The sequence below is a fragment of the Spinacia oleracea genome, chromosome 6, assembly GCF_020520425.1.
Source record: "Spinacia oleracea cultivar Varoflay chromosome 6, BTI_SOV_V1, whole genome shotgun sequence".
Lineage (NCBI taxonomy): Eukaryota > Viridiplantae > Streptophyta > Magnoliopsida > Caryophyllales > Amaranthaceae > Spinacia > Spinacia oleracea.
In genome coordinates, this window is record NC_079492.1 from 133,151,740 (window position 1) to 133,163,671 (window position 11,932).

The 11,932-nt window shown below is 38.2% G+C and overlaps 1 protein-coding gene across 1 annotated transcript; it reads right to left on the reverse strand.

The window, feature by feature from the left end:
* Positions 1-7,373: 7,373 nt before the first annotated feature.
* LOC110791676 (endoglucanase 25-like) lies at positions 7,374-11,470 on the reverse strand. Its single transcript, XM_021996442.2, has 6 exons — positions 10,720-11,470; positions 9,860-10,170; positions 9,285-9,743; positions 8,501-8,636; positions 8,237-8,409; positions 7,374-8,155 (listed from the first exon to the last, which is right to left on the reverse strand). Exons 1-6 carry the CDS (start codon positions 11,093-11,095, stop codon positions 7,754-7,756), a joined length of 1,857 nt encoding a protein of 618 aa, XP_021852134.2. The 5' UTR covers positions 11,096-11,470; the 3' UTR covers positions 7,374-7,753.
* Between the last annotated feature and the right edge of the window lie 462 nt (positions 11,471-11,932).

Consider the following 11,932-nt stretch of genomic DNA (forward strand, 5'->3'; position numbering starts at 1 on the left):
TTCAACATCAGTTAAAGATTAAATTAAAGAACAACAAAAAATCAAAACCCAGTAAATGGGAAAATATTACAAAGATGAAGATTAAATAACAAAAGTCCCTAAAATAAAAAGGGAAAAGATTACAAATATGAAGTAGGGAAAACCATTCGTTCCAAATGCCTTTGTCTTACAAACAACCTTCCTTCACCTTGTTCCGCGATTGCAGGAATCCCTTTTGATCCCAACTCTTTCCTTGGCTTCGGATGCAACTACACTGAGAAAGAAAAAAGTTCCCCGCGAAAAATAGAATCAGATAACCAACCTAGAGGACGTCTCATACGCTTGTCTACTGCATTTTCAGTGGGAACCGTAAATGACTCGGGCTCACAAGATATAATAGGAGTTGCAGAAGTGGTGGGATTCACCTGCTAATGTCGCCTTTCAGCTTGTATTTCTCGTACTCCTAGATCTTTATGATACCTCCTTCACCATAGTGTGAGCTGGGAGTAGCTCCGAAACGAGGCCGACTAAAAATGAGCTTTCACCAACGTTAACAACTCCAGAAAAATGGTTCAAATACCAAAATATGAAAGGATTCTCACTTTAAATCTCACCAATCAAGCAGAACCATAATCTTTCTCTCATTTCTGCTCCAGATACTCTAACATTCGGGCCACATGGGAAAAACCCTTGATAAAGCTATATCTGCAGTTCCTCCGACTTCACCCCAGTCGAAGACCCCACCGTGGTATGCGCCAATTAGACCATCAAAAGCCTTTGTGGTACTAGTTGTACACAGAAGTCATGGGTGATCATTGGGAAAGAAGCTTATGTTCACTACGGGGGGCGGGAGGTTAAGGATATAAGAGAATTCCTCTGAACTGATGGCTTCGCACTACAACCATCTCTTTTTTATAGGTTCTACGGACCGATGTCTGCTGCTTCATCTGAGATAAAAATAATCATAGATATGTCGGTCATTAGAAGGAAGAACCTCCATAAATAGATTCCTTGTTCTATATGTCACTTAGTCATCTCTGCTACGTTGCGGGTCAGCATCTCCGAAAGAAACGGAGGACTTCATTCAGTGACTCTGCGATCACCTTTAAACGATCAAAATAATGTTTCTCCCTATAAGACTCTTTTGGTTGCTTTTGGAGGATTTCTTACTACTAGGTTGGATCGGCTGTCAACCTGTGGAAACACCTTTCGTTACTATTGGACATAATCCTATGTACTTTTCTTCTTGTTCTTTTCCATAACGCTCATTCTAGGACGAGTTAGAAGAATAATTCCTAATTATTACACGGATGAGACTGAGGACACCTGACCAGTGTTAAATTATTACACCACGAATTGATGAGTGAGTATTAAACCAATAATTAACAAGCGGATTTGTTTTTTTTAGTTGGCTATGTTGGTTGTTCTGTATTATGGGTTCAAGAGGCTCCCTGTGAGCCTCTAGGTTGTCCTATCCGCGGTGATATATCTGTTAGGATATAGACTAGCTAACACTTGAGCTGGGCTATATACTCGTAGGTGGGATTTAAGACATCACCGATCAATATTTTGGTTCTTCTTCGTCCTCTAGCGAGATTATCCACCTATCAGAACCCAAAGAGAGACTCTGGTTATTCCTATGATATGCGATCAACCCAAACCAGAAGAAAATGAAGGACCTGAGGCAAGATTAAACATTGGGCCTCCAATATAAGAATGCTAAGAGAAACCAGGAGGAGATAGTCCAACTAGTTTTTGATTTCCATCCCACTAAGTCTTTGACGCTCTTGGAGATTTGGAGGGAGGTGGATGTCATTTTGGCGGACACTATGTCCAAGAACTCATCCAAAAGTTTAAATCCCTTAACTCTTGTCAAGATTGAACGATCGGACATTGTTACCGTGAAGCCAGTAGAGCTGCAGATTGGTAGCCAATTTTGGTGTTCAACTCACTTCAAAGCTCAACAATCAAGTAGAACCAGAATCTTTCTCTCATTTCTGGTCCAGATGCTCCAACATTCGGGCCACACTTCTAGAGTCGATTACTGATAGGTAATTCATGCTTATATTCCTTAGGAATTTAAATTATTTCTACTATCTCTACATGGTCTCGTTCAAGTACACAAGTCTTGTTGACCACATGGAACATCAAGGTTATGATATTGATGTAAATAAGATCATTATTCATTAGTTATTTGGTTGTTGACTCTAATAGTGTGAAAGGGGCGAGATAACTTCTTTGTTAGGGTCAAGGCGGCCATCGGCTCAATTGAAGCCTCTTCTCATGCGCGGTGGTTCTATTGATGAAATCTCAAAGTTGTCATTCCAAAAGCATAACTATTACATCTCCTTACTCAAGTTTCATTGAAGACTAAGAACTATTTCCTTGATTCATTCAAGGAATACCCGAAAACACATCTACAAAAGCTTCACTTGGAGCGAGCCCAGCGCTTTCAAAAAACTTTGTACCGATCGCTTAACCGACTACGTACCAAAATCTCATCGAGGTTTAGGGAGTAAACTACCAAGGAATTCTAAAGAAAAGGGAAAGTAATAACTTGCTGCCTTTACTGGATTTTCTTTCAAAAGAACTTATGTTATAGTTTTCTTGCTAGGGTCAAAGAAAAATCAAAATCTCGGACGTGTGATGACCTCCTAGTGGGCTGATCACTCACCGTAGACTACACCTCTTCTAAGGCCAATGGGTAGAAAGTGAGAGCTTCTACCCGACCATAATAGTCTTCTTTCGGTTGAGCTATGCTTCGCTTTTTGTGGATGTTTTGTCAAGTAAAACAGAATTGAATCTGGTACCAGCTTCTGAAAGTTTGAAAGTAAAACAAAAATTATTTGCAAGCATTAAGTAAACTACCTTGTAGTGCAAATTATAAGATCAAGAGGTCTTTCGCGGGAAACTTTAGCCCGTACAAGTTCCGGCCAGAATGTTTTGGAAAGAACAACTAAATTGGAATTTGAACTACTCACAACACAGTACTAGTAGCGTAAAGGCCATAAGTAGGGGAGAAGCCATAACATAAATGGCTTTCACATCATTCTAGAGATCCGTAGACATCTAGAGAGATAGATTCTCCTGTGTGAGCAACCCGACGGTACGTTACATGTGCTCTACATGCCGCACTAAAAAAAATTTCTTCCCATCAACTTTCTTTTTTGATTTGAAAGACGGCGAAAAGCATCGCTTTAGCTATAAAACAAGCAAGGGCTTTAGCGAATTGCGCTAGCGCTTTCGTCCAAAAGCTTCGCTTAAGCTCAAAAGCTCGAAGAGCTTTAGCGAGTAAACTACCTTCCGTTCGGTTCGAAAGGCATGGTGTAACACCCCGACAATTCTCTCTTTTCTAAAATAATCTTTTAATATAAAACGTAGAGAATTATCAAGACATTATCGCCCGTGTGAAAACGTAACGGCTTATTCAGAATTTTGCAGCGGAAAACATAAAACTAACTTTAGGTTTATAAATAATCGATTACAGGTTTAGTCCCAAAAATCATCCAACGAAAATAAGGAAATATAAATAGTACGACAAGTTTAAAGTCCCAATTAACAAACCCAAGTCAACTTAGTAAATCAAAACTAAATACAAGCTCTCTATTCCCGATCACAATGATGCAACATCTTCAAACCTGCAGATGGACGATGCTTATTGATCCTTAGAGACTGCTCACTGAAGATTGGGTCATCACAGGATCAATAAGGCATAGCCATGATCAACATGCACAAGCAAAAGCACGTAATCAACAAAGCTGAGTACTACATACTAAATCAATAATAATCCTAACATGATTCTATTAAACGAACAATCCTAACATGGTACTAAATAAAACATAAGCAAGGATAATCAAGATATATTGACTTGAAGACTATATTTGACTGAACTAGACCTTTGTATCATTAACATTATTTTAATTGAAATAGTCAATGGAATGAGTTGTCTACTAGAAACTTCTTCTTCTTCACTAAGGAAGACGAGGTACGGGCGCGACTCCGTAAACCCCAATGACCTGCGATATCGAGGGACTTTTAAATAAAAATAGAACAGATGATCAATCCGGCCCCAGAAAAAGCCATAGGCTACCCATGACCCCAACTCATGACTGTCCGTCACTTTAGACGTGCACAGTCTAAAGATATTGCTACTCATTTTCACTTTACATGACTTAACTTTTAATACTTGGTTATGACTCATCAAACATAAATATTATATTCAACAAGTAAACACAACTTCTTTTATCTTTGAATTAAACCAGTGATCACAACATTCAACCAAGAGCCAATTCCAACTATTTTAATCCTTCCTTTATCCATATTTTAAAAAACCTTTATTAGGTATAAGGTTCAACTACCAAACAAGGTCCTCGGCCCTTATAAAGTAGTGAAAATCTAAAGAGGAACAACGATCAATAAAGATCTAAACCAATATTAAATACTATAAAGTTCCCCAAAACCAACATGCTTGCATCAATATTCCATGCTAACATGATTCAATTCTTATAAATAAAGTTCTATGCTCAACGCATTAATTCAACGACATTGAACATGAAACTCCAACATAAACAATTTCATAAATATATTCATCATATTCTCAATACAACACATCCAAGCACACGGTATGTACGTACCTTGTGTAAACAAACTGATAGGCCACTTTAACGAATTCAAAAGTCGCCTACAAAGAATTCTCCGCCTAAAAACAACCAATAAAATTCCCCAATCAATATCCAACAATTTACAGCAATACTAAAGTACTCTAGATACACCCTAAACACATTTTGAACCATCCCCAATATCGAAACTTAACTAAATAACCTCCAAGCATAATAACTATTAAACTAATGATCCCAAAACGTTCTAAACTCCAATAAAACATCCCTTTTAAAATTTCCAGCAATATAAAATAATTTCAAACGTCCACAAAACATAATCAACGTTCTTAAAATCATAAAAATAATAGCTTTAATAATATATAATCATTTTATTATGATTTATATCATTAAAAACCTTAAAAATTCACACTTTAATAATTAAAATCATTATTTCATTTCAATTACCTAATCTGAAAATTAATAATTCAATTATGCAAACCTATAATTCCGAAATTCATAATTAAATCATAAAGCTTATAATTTAAATTCAAGAAACGTAATTTAAATTATTAAAACATTATTAAATTCATCATTTAAACATATTATGCAAATCTGAAAATTCTAATTAGATCATAAAACATATAAATTAAATTCAAGAACATAATTTCAAATTAATAAACTTAATTAAAAAATTTAAATAACTTAGGGTTTAAGAAATAACCAAAAAGGAGAGAAGGGAACAATGTTGGTCGGCGGTCATTGGCGGCGGCAGCAGGGCAAGTGGTCGGCTGATGTAAGGTGGCCGGCGGCTAGTGTTTGCGACGTTGGTCGCGTGTTGATGGTGAAGCAAGAAAGGAATAAAGGGAATTGACAAGAGGAGGGAGAGCAAGAAACAACGACCCTGACTGTGAAGCAGCGTTCGGCGGGGTAGGTGGTCGGTTGGCCGCGACGGCACTGACCTGCGGCGGAGCAGCAAGGTGGCTGGGCTTGCGGGAGAAAACAAGCAAAACAGAACCCAGTTAAGGAGATAAAACGGAAGAGAGAGAAGAAAACACGACGAGGGAAGAGAGGAGTTTACCGGCGGGAGGGACGACGGAGGAGAGGAGCTCCGGCGGTGGTGGCGGCTGGGCTACGGCAGCAATGTAGGTAGGGTTGAAGGTTTTTGTTCTACGTGAAAGGGAAGCAAGGTTTGAGGGTTTTGGTGTTTTTGTTTCACGTGAAATTGAAGCAAGGAGAAGGGAGGAAAGAGTTTTGGGTTTAATTACTTTGGGTTTTGTCAACTTGGGCTAGGATTAGAATTTAGTTTTAGGACTTGAATCCAAAATCGATTAGGATCGTTTCCTAAATTCAATCGGTTTTCGTAATTCGAATTCTTTTCAACATAAAATTCTAAAATTATTCTTGATTGCACAAACGTTAAAATATTTAGAATATATTTAAATAAAATTAAATATACGTTAAATATATAAATATAATAAGGTTCAAAAATCGTTAAATATTTAGAACGTACTTAAAATGAAATAAATATACGTTAACTATATATTTATTACTAAAATTCATAAATTCTATTTAAATATAAATAATATACGTTAAAATATATTAATAAAATTTATAAATTTACGGGGGATTACACATGGTTTTTAGTATGTCTCAAAATGGGGCCCCCTCACTAGTCCGACTAGCTAGTCAGAGGTTCTTTCGGGCGAGAAGCAGGTCGGGACCTACGCGGGGGCATCCCCCGCAACGCAAGCAGCATTGTTCACCAATCCTGGAAAAGAAAAAGATTTGAGGGTCCATGTTGTTCGTGGAACACAAACTTCATCGTCAAGTTCAGATAGTAGGACAATGAACAAGAGGTCAGAATTCGATTCTCTTTCGCTATCAAGAGTGGAAAGAAACCCTCAACATTAAGTGTTTTCTGGTCGCTTTGGAGTTTAGGTAAATAGGCATAAAGATCACCCTAAGGTAAGATTATGGTACTGAACACTAACCCAATCAGTGGCGATGTTGTCATGAATGAAGACAAAGCAATCGACCAAGAAAGAAGATCAGGTCTCAAAACGATTTGATACGAGGCTTACTATATTATACAGGGGATTCATTACATTCCGCCTGAAGGAGATACCCGACTTCTTTGGCTTTGGTTTAGCCAACTAGTGAATGCCTGAGAAGGGGGGCTCTCGTGCTTCACTGGATAAAAACACCAGTCTACTACTTTCAGTACAGCGAGACTTAGCCGATTGAGAATATACTATGAATAGACAATAAGAAGGCATTTTGACTCTCTTTCTAGTGGGCTTGAAAGGAAACATATCATTCGGTTTACCTTATGGTTAGTGGGCGGCATAGGTAAAATCCCAAGGTATAGGAATCCTCTTAAACAGAAGAAAAGCCCCTTTCAATACTCAGTAACTACTCTTTCTATAACTCCAAGCCTGGGATAGTGAATTAGTGAGTCACTAGAAAGAAAAATTCTTCTTATACCTTTTCCAAAAGTTTTGCTTCTATTCGTAATATTTTCCATAATATCTTTGTGATAAATGATAGAAGTCATGACATTTTTAAATTAAATAATTTCTTTAACTTAGTGCATATTTTTACTTCAATGAGACAGCTTAAATATAGATTAATATTTTTAATTATTTTTATAATGTATAAGAGAGGCGAATCAATGAGTGACATTTGTCGTCACCACATTAATTTCCTGTTTTTAATATAGTATATATATACGTAGATTGAGAAACAAAGAAAATTGCCATTGTAACTCGTAAAGTGTTCAGACATGAAACAAAATAATCAGAGGGGCCAAAGAATTACGGATTACATTGAATTGATAGCGATGAAGATTTTATGAGCTTCACATTGTTCAGTATTTGGGTATATACAAAAGAATACATATTAAACGAATATATGATACATATACACGGAAGTATAAGAAGAAGAAAAAAGAAAAACTCTCAAAAAGCCTAAGTCATCCCACTCCGTAACCAACATCTTCGAGCGTGTTAAAAGTACGATTTGTTCTGTCTAGCACAAGGATCTGCATTTCAGGTGTTTCCTTCAGTATATCATACTCGTTCCAGTAGTCTTCAAAAAGCAAGGGATCCTACGTAAAATCATACAACTATTGAGATAAAAACAACTAGTCCGTACATGATAATGTGCATGCAGACTCTTCAAGGTTTCCATGGTGCGGGAGGAGGTGGAGGATTCGGGAACAGAGGAGGTACTGCTGAGAACATGGTGTTCTTATCTATTCCAACACCCTTATCACCAGATAGGGCAACAAGAGCAGCAACTAAACCTGCATTCCCTGCAAGCGTGGGCTCCGTGTAATTGTAATTTGTACGGACATCACGGAACCCATCGTGGCTGTCGGGGCCTGCAACCATGGCTCCTATTATGGTGTTCGGGTTTCCCTTCTTAGTGTCCCTCCACTTCCAACCACCTTTGCAGCTGTACTTTATTTTGTTCTTCGGTATAGATGCACCTCTGTGGTGTACGTGCTTTGGAAAGTGTTTACCAAAACCGACCAGATAGCTCATTTTTCGAGGATTTTTGCCAAGAATGTAATCAATCTACACAAATTAATCCAAATGTATTACTAAAACCGTATGTATCAGATACTTCAACACAACGAAAACAGAATTGACAAGAACCTGTGTGCGTGCAAATTGACGCAAGACATCTGTAGAGTAGAAATTAGGACCACATGTCCACCCAGGTGTATCAGAAGCCTCAAGATAATCACTGTAAAGGGTAGCCAAAAATGCAGCATTTACTACATACTGAAGAGGTTGAGGTCTTCCATGGGTTAATTGGATCAAACCTCCTACAAGATTAAGCAAGAGCATTACACTTAATATTGTTATTAACAATGCAGGAAGCAACTTGAGATTTCAAAGACAAATAAGCAGCCATACCTTTTGTTCTATTAAAGCTATTGAAATATGGCAAGTAGGAGCACATAATTATGTTAGTCTGATTGTGGAAAGCCGAGAGTATTTCTTCATAAGGATAACCAGGGCTCAAGAACAGAAATAGACGACTAAGAAGCACCTGAAAAGGAACAAGGAAATTGAAAAATGAAACGATAGTCTATTAATTGTAAAAGTCAGCCATACTATGCAACAACCATAAAGTTCCTTCAGATTAAAATCTAAGTCTTGAACTAATGGAATGATTTTCGCCCCAATGCAACACAAGAAATAATAACTAGCAATTAACAAAAGCCAGTATAGATGTAGAACAGTCAGCCGCACAGACTTTGATAAACTTTTTATCCATAATAAGCCATCACCAAGAACAGGATGTCCATGTTAAAAAGCTCATATTGCAAAAATGACAAAAGGTAGACAGTAATGCAACTCAGTGTCAAAGTTATAACTCTTGAAAGTAATGCTATCAAAGACAGGCCTTATTTGCAAGTTCAATTGTATTTTCAGTCACTTAAAGTATGCTAAAAATTATCAAATGTGGCTTGATACTGAATCTTGGAGCTCCCAAATGGAAATCTAAATGAAGGACATGAGAAGTGGCGATCAATAAATGAAGGACATGTTAATGTGTCAGCTAACTATACAAAGTCAGAATAAAATGAGATACTAATAAAAGAACCCAAGCGCGCTGAATATTACAAACTTATATAGCTCCATTTTGCAGCAGTATATTAACAAGAGAATACAAATAAGAATCAGTAAAACTTACTTGAGCTCCAGCAAGCTTGTTGTCCCAGCTTAGCACACCGTAATCGGGGCCTCCCCAGAATGCACCAGCGTGCTTGGCCATTTTAGGATGAGTTGCAATGGTAAGATAGGAATTATTTCCAGTAGCATAATATAACCATGCTCCACCCCAAAGAAATTCATCCCAGTACATGGTAGAATTGTAGAAAGTAGCAGCCTCATTTCCTTCACTGTATCTGCCTCTTTGCTCTCTTGCAAACTTGTACAACGTTTTAGCACCATGCACAAGTTTCTGAGAGTATGCTTTGTTATCCTTGAAAACAATAGAAGCTGAAGCCAAAGCAGCAGACATTTCAGCAGCAAGGTCCGAACAACTGCTACACGTAGTTACTTTGCGGTCATAATCAATGTCCTCCGGACGCATCCAGCAGTAATGATCATTAGGAGTAGTGCTCCCACCAGAAGTATCACCTGACCCAACCTGACAAAAAATACTAATCAGGCACGGCTTACTTTTGTGATTAACAAACTGATATAAGCAAGAAACCTTGATTTTTAAGCAAAAAAAATAAAATGCAACAATAGACAGTATTCTACCTGTGCCACAAGCTGATTAATAGAATCAGCTGAAGAATTAAAGGTCTTGAGAAAGTAATCAGTCCCCCACTTAATAATCTCTTTGACATGATTGAGCTCTCCTGCAGCCTCATACTTGGCGCTATATTCAATCACACTCCAACTCAACATGGTCATTGCAAACGATTTAGGAAAATTGAACTTGATGGCATCTCCAGCATCGTAGAAACCACCCTTAAGGTCCTTGAAAATGGTGCCAGTATCAGACTTCCCGTCATTCATACACGAATTACCCCTCCACGAAACGTTGTTGTGCTTCGGCAATTTCCCAGCTGTAATACAAACCACAAAATCAAGGCCATCAGAATATTTTTTCAAACAAAATCAAATTTTGAACATGACAGTGTGATCGCATCATTACAAGGGTGTTCTACTCTCCATCACTAATGATCAGATTCTGTAAGGATCTATAATAACTCACTCAAAATATAACCCATCCAAGCGATCGCTTAATCCAATTGCAAACTTATCAGCCATTTATGAAGTATTTCATTCAAATCACCCGCGCCAAAATTTCAACACACCCTGATTTAATTACTACTAATCAACCCTCTATAAAGTATTTCATTCAGATAAATTCGCGGTGAAATTCCAAAACACTCTGATTTACTACTAGTCCTATTTAAATTCACTAATTCTCTCTCCTCTATTCGAGATCATGCTAACTAAGTCAGGAAAATTAGCCATCATCGAGCTACAATTTTCATACTAAATCAGTAAAATCAAATCAATCAAGCAATCAAGTTTTAAAATAAATAAATAAAGCAGCCGATCTAAAACTCGAATATCGAAGTTTGACGAGAGAGAAAGTGGGATCATACATCTTTGAGCATTGAAGAACATAAGACCCTTATGAAGAGCCTGAGTATAATTATCCGGTGGGGGAGCAGCATGGTGACGGCGCGGTGCAAGCTTAACAATCAAAGCAATCAATCCGACCAGCAAACCAACGGCTAAGATAGAGCCAACAGTCCAAAGAAAGATCTTACGACTAACAATGATACAGCCAAGATCCACATACTTCTTCTTCTTCTTTTGCTCGGTAGGACCCAGAAGCCAGCTCTGCTGAGTCTCGTCTAGCTGCCGTGAAGATAACGCGCCTTTGTCGTAATCTTGAAGATTCCTACTTCGATCATCATCTGTGGCGGAATCTGCAGCTATTTCTAGTGGTCCTCCCCATGGATCCCTCCCATACATATTTTGTGTATTGTGGGTTGGTTATTCAGCTTGCTCTCCTCAGCAATGAAAGCGGGCTGAGTGAGCTGTGTATGGATTCGATTTGATTAGCTTTTTCAGCTCGTTCTTTGGAATGGGAGGTGTTATTGTTTATGGATTTGATCACTGGGTTTTTCAGCTTGCTCGACGGCGTCAGGAGTGATCTGGGGGAGGAAGGATGGAGAGTGGAGGTGGTGGTGAAGTTGAAGGATGATGAAGAAGGGTGAAATGGGAGTGTCGGTAGTGGTTGGTTTGATGGAGATGGGTGGGTGTGGAGGAAATAAAGTGGATGTGTCTGTTGGAAAAATAGACGTGAAAGAGAGAGTGAGACAGACAAAGAGGGCGTTTGTTCGGTGGCGTTTGTTTGGTGGGTCGCTATTTGACGTCCTCGTTCACTAAAAACGCCCGCTTATTTTTTACAAAAATTTGAATAAGACGGACCGACAGCGTCAGAGGGGCGACGTGGCAGCGCGGGTCGTGACGCGGGTCAGGACGCGGGTCAAATCTGAATCGGGTTGAAAACGATTATTTTTTCGGGTTTAGTATAAAAGGCTTTCTTTCCCACATTTTTGCCCATTTTTAAATCACTGTTCATCTTTTAGAGAGAGAAACCGCCGAGTTCTTCCATTTTAGGAGAGAGAAAGCTTCTACTCTTTGATCTTCTCTTCGATTTCTTCAATTTCTGTAAGTTTTTTGCATTTTCACTTGTTTTTCTTTGTTCGTGTGTAGTTCTTACTGATTTATCCTCTTTTTTTTCGTTCGATTTAGGGTTTTGAAGGTGTGATTGTGATATTTTCCGATTTACTTCAACATTCGGTA

What these genes read in the sequence shown, in the direction of transcription:
- LOC110791676 (XM_021996442.2), bottom strand. Translation starts at nt 11,095, where the DNA reads ATGTATGGGAGGGATCCATGGGGAGGACCACTAGAAATAGCTGCAGAT. An exon ending in TAGCTTTAATAGAACAAAAG is followed by an intron (nt 8,410 to 8,500) that starts GTATGGCTGCTT and finishes TTAATCTTGTAG; the next exon opens with GAGGTTTGATCCAATTAACC. An exon ending in GTCAATTTGCACGCACACAG is followed by an intron (nt 8,156 to 8,236) that starts GTTCTTGTCAAT and finishes TAATTTGTGTAG; the next exon opens with ATTGATTACATTCTTGGCAA.